At 33.6% G+C, this 17,607-nt stretch overlaps 1 protein-coding gene across 4 annotated transcripts; it reads left to right on the forward strand.

The window, feature by feature from the left end:
• Positions 1–3,229: 3,229 nt before the first annotated feature.
• On the forward strand, positions 3,230–16,514 carry LOC127863282 (tetraspanin-18-like). Of its 4 annotated transcripts, XM_052402696.1 has the most exons (12): positions 3,230–3,361; positions 4,883–4,955; positions 6,000–6,064; positions 6,483–6,583; positions 7,353–7,482; positions 8,497–8,571; positions 9,264–9,368; positions 10,381–10,466; positions 13,173–13,365; positions 13,693–13,754; positions 14,082–14,117; positions 14,371–16,514. In XM_052402696.1, the coding sequence occupies exons 3-12, from the start codon at positions 6,008–6,010 to the stop codon at positions 14,432–14,434; spliced, it is 909 nt and encodes a 302-aa protein (XP_052258656.1). In that variant the 5' UTR covers positions 3,230–3,361; positions 4,883–4,955; positions 6,000–6,007; the 3' UTR covers positions 14,435–16,514. The 4 variants fall into 4 exon arrangements, with proteins under 4 accessions (XP_052258656.1, XP_052258654.1, XP_052258653.1 ...); XM_052402694.1 differs by lacking the exon at positions 4,883–4,955 and having other exon boundaries at positions 14,371–16,513; XM_052402693.1 differs by lacking the exons at positions 3,230–3,361; positions 4,883–4,955 and adding an exon at positions 5,279–5,394 and having other exon boundaries at positions 14,371–16,513.
• The last annotated feature ends 1,093 nt before the right edge of the window (positions 16,515–17,607 follow it).

Raw genomic sequence — 17,607 nt, forward strand, 5'->3', positions numbered from 1 at the left:
TCAAACGCATATTTCTTTCTTCAGATTAATATTCTATTAGCATTCTTTGTTAGCAAATTCTGCTTATTCGATTAGAGCGATAAACAAAGTTTTCTTGAAAAACTTAAATTTTATGTAATTTGACTAATAAGAAATATTTAAATTCAAATAGTATGACTCCAATTACTAAAAATAATCAGCTTTCAGTCCAAAACATTCAGTATTTGTCTCAAGTAACTTTTTATGAAATGAAATATTAATATTAATTTTGCATCATATGCAATAATGTAGTAGTTTGTGTACCATATCGCCACTTGAATATTTTATGTGATCTTGAGAAATCCGAACCAGCATTATTTTTATATTTTCTTGTTATCTATGCGACAATCGAAGCGAGTTGCTACACGGTACACGACAGATTACAAAGGCAAACGACATTTTCAGACATTTAAGACGAAACTAAATGTTCGATGCTACTTTCTGGCAAATATATTTGCGATAATATAATGTTCGAATGGTGCCTGTTGTCTTAAAATGTCGCTTGTCGTTTTAATTGTAGAATATTTTCTCGTACGTCCATTAGAGTGTCGTGTTTCTAGCCAAGATCCGTACAAATCAAAGAGTTTCGTAACGGCTTAACTCAGCTAATAAGAACATAAAGTTATAGGTTTTCTTACTAGCGCACAGGTTCGTTATATTTATTAAATGCCTTAAATGGGAATTAATTATATTGCGTTGAACAGCAACTTCATTTATTTACACATGTGCAACAAATTGACGGTGTCAACAGTCATTGTCAAAAATAATATGGGTTTCGAATTCAATGTTTTTAGAGCGTACAGCTTTGCCCAACAAACATATTTAGTATACAGTAACCTATGCAATCTCGAAAATGGAGAGCGTTAGTTGCATTTAGCATTACTACAAGTCACCAGGGGCATTAAGAAACATGCGAAATGTGTTATATTTACAGTATTATTATGCTCAGCTATATAACTAAGAATATCAAAATATAATATATACAAGTATGTTATATTTAAATTGGTTGTGCCCAAATCAATTGTATATCCGATGGTCCCAATTTAAAATGTCGAACCTACAAAAACACAAGTTTTCAGGAGACGTATTTTTGTTAAACATTTCTTGCACAAAGTCAAATAAAGATTATTTTAAACATTTTTAAAAGTGTCGCATGATGAACCATGTTCGTATGGAACTAATTTGACGTTAAGTTAATAAATCTGCTGTAAAATGTATCTTCGTCATTTAGACTTGCATTTATGTGATGTTTCGGCAAATTGGACAGCTTATTGTAAGAGATTTTGTTTCAATAGAATAAATTTGTCCATTTTTTCCGTTAGATATAGCAAAGCAATGCGTGTTTTTCTGTTTTACACGGTGGAACAGAGGTGACAACCGCAATTCTTTATTTATAGTGTGGCCTCAACTTAGTAACTTGTGGGAACAATTTTTAAAATAACTTGTGGAAACAACTAAGTACGTTGTCCCCACAACTGTTTAAGTTGAGACCTCAGCTTAGTAACTTGTGGCCACAACTTCATAACTTGCTCCCAAAACTTCAACCTAGTAATTTGTTCATTTAACTTATTAAGTTATTCCTTCAACAAAATAACTTGTGGGAACAACTTATTTATTAAGTTGAGGCCTCAGCTCAGAAACTTGTGGCGACAACTTCATAACTTGTTCCCACAACTTATTAGTTGTTGCCTCAACTAAATAACTTGTGGGACCAACTAACTATGTTGAGGCCACTAATTTAAGTTTAACCAATAAGATCGGGCTTTTCATCTTTACCGTTTTATCACAATTAGTACCCCTTATTTTACTAGATGCTCGGGTTCGAGCACTATCCCTGTTAGCTATGGATCCCCCGTTCGAGCCCTATCTGAACACTTGCCATGTAAGCCATGGATTTCAGATTTGAGCCCCTATCTGAGAGATCGCCAAGTTAGCGACTTGGTTCAGGGTTTGAACCCTGGTGTGAAAACTAGGCACATAAGCGACGGATTCCGGTTGGGAATCCAGGTCTGATACCCCTGGATCTTATTAATATATTTAATATATTAATAAGCGCGCAAAATGCCGACGTAACAATTTTTTTCAGCTTCGTTATTTTGACTTCAAGCAATTGCGGTTCGTCATTACATCACGTGACTTTATGGAGCTGTTGCGATTGGTTAACTATTTTGTTGTTTTGGGGGTATATGTGCATTGATTTCACGCTTTGCACAGTATCAAAATCGCGAAATGCCAAAAATGTAGGTTCGTCATTTTAAATTGGGACCACCGATATATTTTCCAACACAACATTTCAAGATGTAAAAGAATGCCGGGGATAACATTGCCGAATTACACAACATAAGGTCTTTACCATTATATGTGTTAAAAAAAACCTGCAAATCAACGTGTATTTTAATTGAAATGTGTCTAATAGTTTGTAGTACATAGAACTGCATTTGTCAATACATCTTTACTTAACGGAAGGGACCAAGTTAGCATGGTGCGGTATGCACGGCCGATAAAGTTGTGGACGATATATAGATATAGCTATAACGTAAATATTACCCTAGTAACGTTATGTAAAATTCTTTAAAATGTAAGTAACAATAATAATAAGCATATCCATACAGATTTAAGCTGCATACTGACAATTGACGTTGCAATTTTTTAACATTGGTTAATATGGATTAATGTATGCAGCAAGTATGTTTAGCGTAAACTCTTTACCAACAAGATCTGTGTTTGTGAAACAGTGCCCCCTTCTGCACCGCTATGAAGCCATTATATTTGACCTTTGACCTTGAAGGATGACCTTGACCTTTCACCACGGAAACAATGCAGCTCCACGAGATACACATGCATGCCAAATATCAAGTTGCTATCTTCAATATTGCAAAAGTTATGATCAATGATAAGTTTTTGGACACACACGTACAATGACAGACTGACAGGCAAAAAACAATATACCCCCTTTCGATCCGGGGGCATAACAAGGATTTTATTTTGTTAACTTCGAACTTAACAATACAGGTAATACAGAAACAAAACTTACAAATTGAGTTATCCTATCCGAATAATGTATCGCTTGAAGTGGTCGAATCATCACACCCGCTAGCAAAATGAAAGTTCACGAAAATCGAATGCCACGTCCTCTCTAGGTTGAAATGCTTTAAGACAGTCATCGGAGTTTACTGTCCGCATAGTGCACATCACGCGCTGGAAGATAGGGGGAGCTGCCAAGGATGATAGCTTTTTAGCCAAATGAATTCCTTCCGTGTGCAACCTACTTCAGGTTATTAACCGGTGTCTTTTATTGCAAGGGGAAAAGCACGGGGAGACTTATAGAGCCACGGGGGAAAAGGTATACCGGTTAAAGTGGTGAAGTGAGGTACTCATGTAGTCGATATCCGAACATTTACACATTAGCATAGGAAATAATGCCATATTAACACGTGTTTATTTTTCCAATTTTGTGATGCTGAACAACAATGATGATTAACAACGTGCTGAAACTATTCAGTACCCATATTTGGCATAGACGAAAACAAACTAAAGAATTCATGCATTTATTAAGATTTATTAAGAGGTTTCACTGGCTATAAAGACACATATTTTTAAACTTAATAGTTTTAAACTTAATTAACCGTTATAATATGAATAATTTACCAATTCTCTACAACAACAACAACAACAAAAACAATAACTACTACGACTACTGCTACTACTACAACTACCTCTACTACCACTCTACTACAACAACAACTACTACTACTACTACTACTACTACTACTACTACTACTACTACTACTACTTCTACTACTACTACTACTACTACTACTACTACTTCTACTACTACTGCTACTACTTCTATTACTACTTTTTCTACTACTACTACTACTACTTCGCTTAATCGCAATACATTGGCCGATTTTTTAAATAATGCGAAATATGTTTAAAAAAAACATATAAAACCTTATCTCCCTCTGAAATTATCTGTTAAATTTCAAAACATCACGGCCTAAGCGCCACCTCGGAAGTAACATAAGCTCAGTTATTGATGCATCTCAAAAAAGAGGTGGCGCGCATGATTAACGGCCGTGGAGTATATCATGTGCAGATAGAAGGTTTAAAGTGTAACTGTTTTAATTGATATTTTAAATAACATGTGAAGCGTTGTGCTAATGTAAAGGCCTTAAACTTATAATTGAGGTGAACATAATGCCCTTTGTCGTGTTCATATACACGTAGCTCTTTCGGCGCAGCAATAAATCGGAACTGCATAATTCGTGTATAACTTGCATACTAAACTATTTGTATATCACATTCACATTCTTTATTTTCCTGCATAAACATGTATATCGTTTCTATAAGATAAACACATTTTACAATCTGTGGAATTGTTCGCAGTTTAGAAAACATTAGTTAAAACATGGCATCAATTCAAACAATTCCCGCATAATATTCAAACAACAAAGTTGCCATTCGATCCCGAGTTTAAATATTATTATACCGGTTGTTTCATGGATATTACAAAATAGCATTGTAAAGAGTTTCAAACGTTTGTTATCAGTAATTGTTATCAAAGCGTGTAAAATACAATTTTTATCAAACCTTGACTTTTCAAGTGATAACGTGTTAGATTTAGCCGTAATGATCTGTTGTTAAAAAAAAACGTTTCAGTTTTTTTCTTTCTGTTATAATTTTTTTCGACATTTTTAAATGTTCAAGTTTTATAAGTAATAATATTTAATTTCACTTTTCAAAAATTCGAAATGTCTGTAAACAGGTCTTATTAATGAATTAAAGTGAATATTGTGATGGGAGAGTATTGTTAGATATGTCAAAATGTGTTGTGTAAATAAATATTTTCTTTCGGTAATAGGGGTATAGACTGCAGTTCATCGCACACAATCGTTTAACATCGATCGATTCAAATCTACGTCAACATCTCCATTGTAAGCCAGTCTCATTTTTCGTTCAAATACGTTCCCATTAAAATCTATCATATGTCAAAGAAAGAATCCATGATCAAATGAACACCAAACAAATGCACATTCAATGTACATTGTTCTCTTTTACAGTGTTAACAGAATTTCAATTTATCTTGATTTCAATACTTATATTGAAATGAAATGAGAGAATCATACCTCGTACCTATTTCTCTTTGCATGAATTAAACATATGTTTACCAAGTGTGAAATATGACATCAACGACGACCAATATTTTTTTATTCATTGGCTGCTAACAAAAACTTGTCCTTATCGCCTGACCGCCGATGAAAGAGCAATACTTGATGGCGATCATGATTTAATTGATATTTCGATGAAAGAAACCTGATGCTGTGTTTGGTTATTCTACATTTATTAAGGATTAATATATATTAAAGCCTGTATGTACGTAAATGATTATTAACTATATAATACTAATAATAATAATGATAATAATAATAATAATGATAATTATACAAATAATAATAATACAAATGATAATAATAATGATATTAATAATGATAATAATAATAATAAAATAAAAATATTATTAATATGAATATGAATATGAAGATAATGATGATTATGATGAAGATGATGATGATGATGATGATGATGATGATGATGATGATGATGATGATGATGATGATGATGATGATGATGATGATGATGATGATGATGATGATGATGATGATGATGATGATGATGATGATGATGATGATGATGATGATGATGATGATGATGATGATGATTACTTTTATTACTATTAGTGTTATTATAATTATGATTATACATATTTTATTATAATACTTATTAAAAATATTGTTATGTTATTTTTATTTTTTGTAATTGTCATATTTGTCGTTTCAATATGTATCAACATGATGTGTACACTATTTAAAGTAGCTTTCCCCGTTGTGTCTAGTTGATTTTATCTAAATATGCAGAATGATACAGGCTAGATTTTATTAGAATTAAAATTGTATAATTAAGATTACATTTCCTCACAGAACAGAACATGGAGGGATTGAAATGTTCCCGATACCTTCTTATCTTCGTCACTACCCTGATATTTGTAAGTACTTCTTACAAATCTAACTATACGTTCAATAATAAAAGCCAGACATACAATATGCTCCATTTGATGAATGTCGTTTAATAACTAGATATGTTTTAATTGTTGTTTTTATTGGTGTGTATGTGTATACCTTAAAATGATAAAAAAAAACATACGTCTTAGAGCGGTTTAATAAAATGCATCAAAACGAACGCTTTGCTTTAATGAAAACATATGTTACATAATTGTAGAGAAACTATAACATGCCATTAAAAACATGTTCAATCATATTTTTTTTTTAAATGAATAGCTAAATATATACCTATCCGTTGTTTTTCGCAGAATACGTAACATACATGTTATTATGTATTATAAAACATGATAAATCATCTATGCGTAGCGAACTATATTACATGCATGGTTTTATAAATTGAAGCTCGCTGGAGGGGCCTTTCTGGCGTCTGGACTTTTCTTCAAGTTTAACAGCGGTTTCTTGGACAAAAGCGTGGTCACAATGTTTAACACAGTTCAATACAGGTATGTTATACCGATCTACCGTTTTAATAATAATACTTTATTAAAGGGGTCTTTCACGTTTTGTAAAACTTATAAAACATTTTTTTTTCAGATTCGTAAATTTTCGATGTAGTTATGATAGTTGTGAGGAAACAGTTATACTGAATATTTACCAGGCTCTAAAATATCCATTATATGCATCTTTTTACAGTTTAAAACCTGAAAATTATAAAGCGTTGCAACGCGAAACGATTGAATAATTTTGAGAGTTCTGTAGTTGTCGTTATATTTTGCATAATTTTGGGATACTACGAGGATTGCTTTGATAAAGTATCAAATGCATCACTAATTCCATGAGCACGGATGACCAAGTGGTCTAAGAGATAGATCTTTACTTCAGGTGTCAGTGGTTGGAGCCCATTTGAGGGTTACTTTTTTATCTTTCTTTAATTTTATTATTGTTTTTTTTTATACTTAAAAATTTTAGATCCAAAGTTTACATTAACCAATATAAAACATTTAATGAAACATTTAATGAAAAACTTCAATAATATCTGTGAAAAGGCCCCTTTAAGGTAATCAGTACATATCATATTTAGCATCGTATACAATTGTATATAATAAATATATTTAAATATATTAACATACCATCAGGTATCAAACTTCAAACGAGATTCAACAAACACAAACTCATAATTACATGTATACATGTTTGCTCCTTTAAAATAATAATGCTTAATGTATTCCTCGTTTCACGAAACGAACGTATCTTTCAATTCTCGTTCTACAGTGCCTTACCAATGGGGATCACCTGTGACGCACTGTCCTATATGATGATGGGGATGGGCGGCCTGCTGATCATGGTTTCAATGCTGGGAATGTGTGGTGCATTAAAAGCCATCAAGGGATGCCTCTGGGTGGTATGTTCCTCCAATTATTTTATTTTCTGACGGTTTATCTTTATTATTATAGGAAGGATGTGCGGTATGGGCTTCACGGATTAAGCTCAAGCCAGTGCGTAAATATTTTTTTAGTTTTTTTTCTTTGTGTTGTATTTCACAATTTTTGCTATGATAAATAATGTGTCAGTCAGATCACTTGCATTCATGTTCTTGCTCTTTATTGCGTTTGCATTATGTGTTTAAGATGGTATACATCTTTGCCTTGTTTTTTTCTCTCTTAATGTTATTTGCTTTCTATTGTCCAGTAAAACTTTGATTGATAAATGTATTGTATAGATTTTTACATTGTATGTGTTCAATATCTTTCAATTCTAGTCGGTCTGGTGTTATGAAGATTGTTTTATGTTTTCTTTGCTCTAGTGATATTGATTCAGCGTTTGCATCTCTTTGCGTTTCATGAAAATGATAATTTGTTGGATAAAGGTCGAACTACATTTAACATTTTTGTTAATTATCGAACCCTTAATGCATCTTCGTTATTAGCACGACGTTAGATATATCTAATTTACGTTCCTGTTGTCATGCTGATTGATGACAACGTTGAAATACATGTGTTTGATATTCTCATCTTTGGATGGTATGTTGTGTTTGGCAGCGGGGTTGTGTCACGTGGTCTAAGCAGTCCGTTGGGTATCATCCTTTTTCTACGCTCTGGCCTTTATGTAAAATCCTTTTTGAATTCTTTTTCATAGTAATGTGTTTGGGATGGTTAATTTGCAAATGTGTTCTAATCATTATTATAGCTTCAATTTGTATAACAGCCCCGATGAAGAGTACGAAGTATGTATGTATTTTTGTTAAATGTTTTGGTTGAGTTGCGATTAAATAAAACTACTCTGTTGAAATACACACTTTTTTTACACAGTCGTACAAACCCGTTTTATATACTTATTTTTTGACACAGTCATTCAAAGTTGAAACTGATGTAAAACTTGCACGCCAGTGATATTGGCGACTACATATCTGTTTCAGTTTATTGTTTTGGCCGTGATCTTCATTATCCTGGAGGGAATGGTGATAGGACTATGGCTCAGCGTGAGGACCAAGGTGCGATTTATTATTATATGTGTCTTGTTTTGAGAGACTGGGCATAATGCATGTGCGTAAAGTGTCGTCCCAATTTAGCATTTGCAGTCCACACAGGCTAATCAGGGACGACACTTTCCACTTAAACTAGATTTTCGGTAAATAGGGACTTCCTTTAAACGAAAAACACATATTAAAGCGGAAAGTGTTGTCCCTGATTAGCCACTGCGTACTGCACAGGCTAATTTGGGACGACACTTTACGCACATGCTTTAGACCTTATTCTCACAGAGCGAGGCATATATTTAAAGCATGCCGTCTAGAACATTGCATGTCGTTATAATACAACCTTTTTTAAAAAAAAAATACGTGTAATTGTTTGTACCGGACGAATAATAAAACGTTTTATAGTTTAATAGTATTGAATAATATTTGATTTCTCATTTTGAAAGAATTATTTTGCAATAATTTCTTATTGACTATTTGTTTCAATACCACATGTGCGTTGCCAATTGTAATGAAGTAATACAGAGATATGTACTATTACTATCAACCGGAACTTTGTGGGCACAATATCTAATGTGGAATGCAAATCACAAACGCAATATGACAAGACCATATTAGAATACAATACATATAGCTAAGAACTTGTATGATGTGCATCACACATCATTTAGTAGTTGTTTGTAGTATTGACTCCGTTGTTTTCATAGGCGGACCTTTGGCTGCGAGGACAGATGTTGGACCTTCTCAAGGGTTATGACGGACCCACGGCCACGGACGAAATATCCAGCGGTTGGAACACTCTCTTCATGGAGGCATGAACAATCACCTCTTCGACTTTCCCTTGTGCGCTATCTCGATCACGGATGCAAACAAGTTCTTGATCCAAAATATATTGTAGAATATTGTAGAATAATAAATACTTTCTTTTTCTTAATACATTAAAATATATACACTCAAATTATTATTTTCTAGCTATACGTTTGAAAGATGTAAATAGTGGTATTTTTACGATTGCCAGCTAAATAAGTCAACGTTTTGAAGCAACCTGCTATTATTATTTTCAAACTCTTTAACTTAAAAAAACATTCGAATTATCTTAAAGATACTGCGTGTGTATCAGGTTTGTACAAAAGAGCATTGCAAATATACGCTTACTTTTCGAACGATATACATTTAAATGGTTATACATGAAATATTTAAAGCCGTCTTAAATCAGATGAGTGTTTGTATTGTCTTTAAAAAAACACCGTTGGTTTACATTGCGCTGGTCATCTGAATGCTGTTGAGGAATGCGTACGTGTTTGGTTACGGTATCTTTCACGTGATCGTTTGCCTATTTCTAATTGAATACACATTTGAGTCTGAAATGTTAAATGGATTGTTAACATTGATGTTTTGTACCTTAAAATGTAAATAAAAAGTCAAAAACCACAATAGTGAGAAGGGTTCAAACCAAAATTTGTGAAATGTTTAAGATTGCCATTTTTAAACGATATATATCAGCCAATGTCGGATAATATAAAGATTGAGTATCTTTAAATAATATCCTTGCAAGTAAAAAACTTAAAGTGTTTTACCGATTACACATCTATAAAGCATAATATGTTTAACGTTTAAATGTTCCAATTACGTACTCAGATTGTGTAAAGAAAGTGTTCATGCCAAAAATTTACAAAGTTGTATTGATAACCAAGCCCTAATATTAGTTTTACACATTACACAGGAACTGCATGCTTTCAAAACCTCAATGATTACATAAATGCTAACTCTAAGGATTTAATTGTCTAAGAAGATGCTTCACACATCATTATTCAATATTTGTAGGCACGCTGTTGCGGAGTAAATGCCCTGTATGCGGACGGTGGAACTAACAATGACTTCACCGAGCTTCCAACATCGTGGGTTGGAGGGTAAGCTTGTTTAAAGTACTAAAACCTTTTATAACTCCGAAAGAAATATTGATTTCTCTATCTTGCATAGTGTTGTCGCTGTAAAACCTCCAGGCATATTTTATTTTCATGTAGTAAAAGACTTATTGCAAACACATTTTGTTCTAGAAGAGTTGGCTTAAAAGGTTTTCACCTAGATTTCTTATATTATAATCATATAAGAGATATTTATAACCGAGAGAATATGAAAAGCCATATAATATGCAATTAATTGACACTGACTGAGAAGACAGCTTACAAAGCTGTTATTGTATCACGATCTGCAAGATTTGGAACGTATTGAAAGGTCACTAAGGCTGGATAAAGTGTCGTAAGATGAAACAGAAATTACGACACCCAGAGTGAGACCCAACATCTCGTGAGACGCAGGATAATTATGTAACGTAGGACATGACCGTACTGATGATCATCTAGTAATGGATGAGGCAGATGATGGCATGGACTATGGTTTGATAGATCTCCTATGCCAAGATTCAGATCCATAGAAGAAGCTAAAGTCGAAGAGAAGCAGATATCGGATCAACGCGTAAGTAATGATATAGCCAAGCCAAAGGAGCATCGATTAATAAACAGGAAAGAAGGATAGAAATTGTGAAGTGGTCGCGGCGGAACCATAAGCAGGCATGGACAAAGCTCAATGATGACCATGATACCATACTGCATGTGTCTTGCATGACAGTATTTATAGAACACTCAAGCACTCCCAGCCATCACTTTTGCGGTTGTCTACGAGCATTTTAGTCCGGCTTAGCATAATCCAATCAATAAGCCATTTGAAACCAAATATGAGAGAAAAAAGAGATACAGCGTCACCATATTGAGCTGAGGACCATTCAAAGGCAGTTCAAACGCGCCAGCGAGCAAGGATCAGTAAGGAATACGCGCAATTTACGCGCCAGAATAACCAGAGGTTAAGAAGAGTGGATAATCTATTACGAAATAATAGGAAGATAAACGTACGGAGATGGAGAGCATTTTTTGGAAACCCTTACCAGATTACCTTACAGGCACCTCAAAGGTACAAAAGAGGAGAAAGATAAGCTCCTACAAGTAAGTTGCTTAAGTCGTCTAAGTAGCTTCCACAGGATTGTGGAGGTGCGGCCACCATCTCCCTTATTAAAAGAAGGAACCCACCTGAAAGGAAATGATGAATGGTGTCAGGAAGGCAAATGCTCAGTCGGCTCCGACGTCTTGTGGAATCACATACAAAGTGTACAAACTTTGCCCAAGACTACAGAAACGGATGTGGACCCTGGTGAGAGTTGTTTGGAGGGAGGAAGAGATGCCAGAAGGCTTAATGTTGATTAAGAAGAAATATAAATTCCGTAAGCATGTAAGAACAAGTTCCTCGCTGAATGTTTATGGCAAGCAATTAGATTCTGATCTGGAAAGCAGAATCAGAGGCTACGAAGCAACAAACAGCTACATCAACAACTCAGTCCAGACAGAAGGTATATCCCTTTTCTGCGGATGTCTAGAACACACCTCAGCAATTATAGCAGAATCAGTGGGAGGGCCTCGATTGACAAGAAGGACCTTACCACAGTCTATTTGGGTGCAGCCAACGGATTTTGGTCGCTCCCAAATAGCCTTTGTCAGCAAGCTCAGAACCTCTTCCCTCACCATAGAGTGTATAAAACTCCTTTTAAAATACCTCATTTCCTCTTGCTGTTTTTTTTTTCTCTAAATATTTATTTGTGATTTTTTCTGAAATGTATTAATATATCTTGTTAACAAATAGTACCGTAGTATTGTGGTTATTTTAAATGATGGAAATGCGTGGTCGGTATTATGATAAAGGTTATTAATAATGCTTAGGTTTATCCCAAATATATTATTTTGTAGATATAGAGAATAACAGGTTACTGCGTGATCTGTTTGTAATATATCAGGCAAGGCTTAGTATAATATAACGGCGAGGCTTGCCGATCTGTTATTTTATTCGTGCCGAGCCTGATTTATTACAAAAAGATCAGGCAGTAACCTGTTTTTCTGTTGATCATACATGAACGTCCCCGATTTTAAAGAAATAATGAATAAATCGCTTAAAAGCTGCAGTTTTAGCGGGAAAGAATGACTTTTGTCGGTTGACGTGTTAATAATGACGTCATACGCACGCGAGCTTAATATTTGTAAGAAATGTTTTTTGCTGTTTTTGTTGCATTTTGTGTTTAAAATATATTACATCTTGGTATCAAATTGCTTGTTTTGTTGAATCTGATTCGATTTTACTAAAAATGATTACTTTACAGTTGACTCCGAGTAATATGACCATCATCTACACATTACTGATATAAGATATTCCTGTTGACCATGATATAAAAAATATATAAGGCAACGTTATATCAGGCAGATATCAATGCGGTGGTATGATGATATAATTTATAGTGCCCACATAATTGAAGAGGTGTGTTACCAATAATCTTGATACCGCTGTTGTATATTTAGAACAAGCTCTACATATTAAGTAATACATGTATCAACTCCATATATCTTGTTTCATTTGTTTTCGGACGTACCAAAACGTTCCAACAGCGTATACTTAAATGTTAAATTCTTTGCAATAAACAAATACCTAGACAAACAAGCATGCATTTCTAATTTAAAATCACTGGTCATGTAGTGATATTTCCCTCATGTATATCTTTTTTTCATTATCAATCATAGAACGGATCGAGTACCCGCCTCCTGTTGCCAAGGTGTCACATCCAGTACCGTAGCCGTCTACGTCACATCCGCAACGTGCACGACCGTGCCAAAGAACTTCTACACAGAGGGATGCTATACACGAGTCAAGTTCTACATTGACATGTACAGCCTCGTGACCATCGTGGCAGGAGGTGTAGCCATCGTCGCAGAGGTAAGTTATCAGTACAGTATATAACCGGGGATTATATAATGAATAATTCTTAGTAATTACATTGGTCGATGATGGACCAATAAGACGCTTGACAATGAAAAAGCCTAGGGTTACACGATAACAGGCACCAATGTAAAGCTTTCTTTTAAAAATAATAGTTTATGTCATAATTTTTTAAACAGTACATTTTTTATAGATATCATATTTGAAAATAATACGTATTGTTTGATGCATTAAAATAATAGATAAAAAAGATGTATCCTACTTTTTGTTTGACTTTCCTGAATTCTACAAGGCTATAAATCACGCACATGATTACAAAAACAGGTACTTGCCATCATCACAGCGTGCATAGTGATCGACAAGAAGAAGGGAAACCAAGTCTCCGTGTGAGTATATGGGATGTCATTTTGGCACTGATATTCAAATGATTTCAACAAATGTTTAATAATCATAGAATGTTCAATATTGCGAGATATATAGCACTACGCAGTACTTCTTTCTTATGGAACTTAGGACTTGTTTGATAAATTCTCTAATGACAATGTTTTATTGATTCCATTATAAGGAATGTATTTCGTTATTTTCACGATCAGAACACTAATCTTTAAAGTGCTAATTTAAAATACATAACGAAATTTTAACATCAAGTTTTTGTACTTTATAACAGTTACATAAGCCGAAGCAATTTTTGTATTCCTTAAATATTTTTGTAGCATTCAAGCCAATAAACCACCGCCTTATGTAGCGATGTAAGTTCTTTTTGTACCACTCTTATTGTTTATACTTGATGTTACAAAATATTAGATACAATTGAGATTCTATACAAACTAACAGAAACAAAAAGGCTCGTTTTAATACATCAACATAAAAAACCTTCAATTAATTAATTGATTTAATTAACTAGTACATTTAATAATATATTGATTGATTGATCGGTTTGCTGATTCAATGATTAAATTTAAAGTATGTTTTTATTATTTATTTATTTTATTTATTTTGTAGTGATAACGTAATATCTGCGAAGAAAGCCGCAAGCCATTTGCACAAAAAAGGGAATATGAATTAACTGATACCAATCTACAAAAAAAACATTAAAGAAGATTTTTTATGATGCATTTATGTCACATCGATAAGATGCTGGGCTGATGTACTCATTTGAGAACAACTACAGCATCATCGTGTTTTTATCATCATTTTCATCATCATCACCGTTAAATTAAATCAAAACAACCAAACGAACAAAAACAACACAACACTGAATAGTCAGATCCCCTGGAAATGTTTGTATTGTAACAATTTATATTTTTGAGCATCCAATTTGAAAATTATAATTATGATGGTACAGCGCAGTACATATTTATCGGGAAGATGGAAAGTTCACTTTCATCATTGGAAAAAAAGGTTGTTTGGTTCTATTTAAGTATGGCCTAAATCTATTCATACAAATTATTTGATATGGACTTACAATTCATGCGTGAAGAATGAGATGATCCTTTCACACGTGTAAGAAATGGTATTTGTCCACACTTTATCATTTTTTTTAAATCGCACCTAAATTGCCCATATACAACATAATGAAATTCTGCTACTTTACTAAAAGTGAATTTATTTTATGCCATATCATAAGTCATCCTTGGACAAAAGGACCATATATTATTGTGTGCATAACAATTACAAAAGTTAAAATTTCGATCCTTTGTGCTCTTGCTTTATGAAGCTATGGTGACGTGACATCTGCCGACGGTATGTTTACAACAGTTTAAATTGCAGGTAGTGCATTAACATCCGTTTATTCTGTATCCTTTGTACTGGCGTATACTCACTTATTCCGATATTCAACAGCAAGATAAATCTCCACCTTTAACGCGAACTTAAAGCGACGCTGAAATGAATTAAGTCCACAAAGAATATACATCTATCCACAAATATGTACAGACTTAATGATAAATTGCTGATAAGAATTATGCTCTTTTGATGATCATCGATGTCGTTCAGTGTACCGTAATTACTTTAAGTTTCCGGACACTTAAGTTTTCAGACACCCCCTTTTTGACCAAAAAAATATTTGTCGTGAATTATAATTTTCAGACATGCGCGTTTTAGTCTATCATCAATGACTCTAAATATTCGGACAGTATATTAAACAGCACTAATTTACCAGATTTCGGCACTGTATTCGCTTATCTTGTGACACTTTGATCATGGGTTTTACAAACGGATTAAGGTAATAAAACCTGGGAGACGTACCCAACAGCAGTTTCAATGATATCTTCATAATAAGGAAGCAGTATTTTTACTTTTTTGTTCTGTATCATTTCAGGCAAGAGTAAGCAAAGCTGTGGAGTTGTTTTTAATTTAAAGTAGAAACACTATTGTGCATTGAGTTATTGATTTTATTTCAATATAATTATAATTTTCGGACATTTAATTTTTGTCTCTAAATGTTCACCTGATTTGTTTTCCATATCTAAATTTACGGACACAAAAATATAAATTATTTTTGAATGTCCGAAAACTTAGAGTAATTACGGTAATCAGATTTAGTATGAATGATGTAGAATTAAAATCCTGTATAGCTTAACACGGCTTATCGACCTTATCCCCCACTTCTTAATGAAGTCATGTAATTTGGACACTTTCGCATTACTATGCATGTGCTTATTGCATATATGTTGTCAGTTTTGTATACATAACGAAGAACTGGAATTGTTCAAGTTATATGAATACACTTTCTGTTCTGTTCTATTTCTTATATTCGACGTACACTAATTATAAGTCGAATCCGCTAAGGAAAGGTAGCAGCCAAGTTTCAGCGTTACGATGACGACCCACATCATAGGCTAATTTGCTCTATACATTAGCGTACATGTCGCTTTGTGTAAATCTTATAAAAAATATACCACAGCATAATAACAATAATAAAGGTAGTAGTATCAACGAGCATTGTATTACATTCTCTCACATCACCATAAATATTTACGAACGTACCATCAACTGCAATGTATAACACGTAAATTGACGTATGTTTTACCAGAGTTTCAATGGGTCAATACCTTCTCATCGTGGGCATTAATTTCGATTGAAATTTTTCATCATAAAATACTACTTGTTCTAACTTGCATCTCAGTATTTAGTTGCAATACCTGTTCTGTTTCAACACGCGCGCTATTCATGAGTAGAATTCGACATTACAATCGTTCTTATCTTTTACAGTTTCAATTGAAATCGCCGTTGGCAATCGAAAACGCTAATAGATAATATCCTGACTTTGAAATAAAGTTTGAATAAAATTTTTTTTTTCAATAATTAAATTAGAAAAAAGTTTTTAATAAATGTTGTTTTTGAAACTTTTTAGTCGCATATTTACCGCATGAAATGTGTGTTATAATGTGCATGTATATTCAAATCACACGTACATTTTCGTAAATAAACACTATTTTAAAAGAGATCACATCATATGTGTCCTCATATGGCTTAATATGATTTATTTTTATACACAATCGAATTATATGGTATTTAAATGTTTCATTTGCAAGAAGTTTTCTAAAGGCACATTCAAATCACACTTTCAGAGCCGCGTCATGCGAAAATGGGTCTTATGGCGATTCGGCTAGCGTACTTGTTGCTCAAGCCCAGTTTGCTTAATTGCGCAATCTGGCCAAGAGTTGAGCTCATCTATTAATCACGGAAGGTTTCGTGGTCTCATTAGGAATATCCTGACCAGATTGAGAGGTTCGCAGGCTAGGCTACAGCTACGCTGGCAGCATATGGCATAACACCCAATTCAGCATGACGCGGGTATTTAAATATCTCTGTGTTTCTTATACAAAAATGGAACTTCTTAGCATAATAATTTCCGATAAAAAAAAATTGAAGTCAAACAGTGTTATTTATAGCAAACTGTCGATTTTCGGTAGCCTATTCAGTCTTTCAATAACGATTTCCAAGCCGACTGACCGAGTACGGTAAACATGTGTGGTTAGATAATGAAACGATTTCCGTCTTTTCGTGACACTAAAGTATTTCGATAGATTTTGTTTCCTCATCTTGAAAGCAATACTGTGTTATCAACGTTTATCGATTTTTTATTATGTTTTATCCCGACAATGTTTGCCATCGATGCGAAAATGTGGTTTAAATAGTAAGACAAGTATTGATTAAACATATATCAAACACAATAATAAAGAACATTATTAAAACATACCTTTTTTCTGTTTTCTGTTAGGCGAATATGGATAA

The sequence above is a fragment of the Dreissena polymorpha genome, unplaced genomic scaffold (genome assembly GCF_020536995.1).
Source record: "Dreissena polymorpha isolate Duluth1 unplaced genomic scaffold, UMN_Dpol_1.0 chrUn004, whole genome shotgun sequence".
NCBI lineage: Eukaryota > Metazoa > Mollusca > Bivalvia > Myida > Dreissenidae > Dreissena > Dreissena polymorpha.

Excerpts from the sequence above, each read along its gene's own strand:
- LOC127863282 (XM_052402696.1), top strand. The coding sequence starts at position 6,008 with ATGGAGGGATTGAAATGTTCCCGATACCTTCTTATCTTCGTCACTACC. Across the intron at positions 10,467-13,172 it reads CCAACATCGTGGGTTGGAGG|AACGGATCGAGTACCCGCCT; the intron begins GTAAGCTTGTTT and ends TATCAATCATAG. Across the intron at positions 13,755-14,081 it reads AAGGGAAACCAAGTCTCCGT|CATTCAAGCCAATAAACCAC; the intron begins GTGAGTATATGG and ends ATATTTTTGTAG.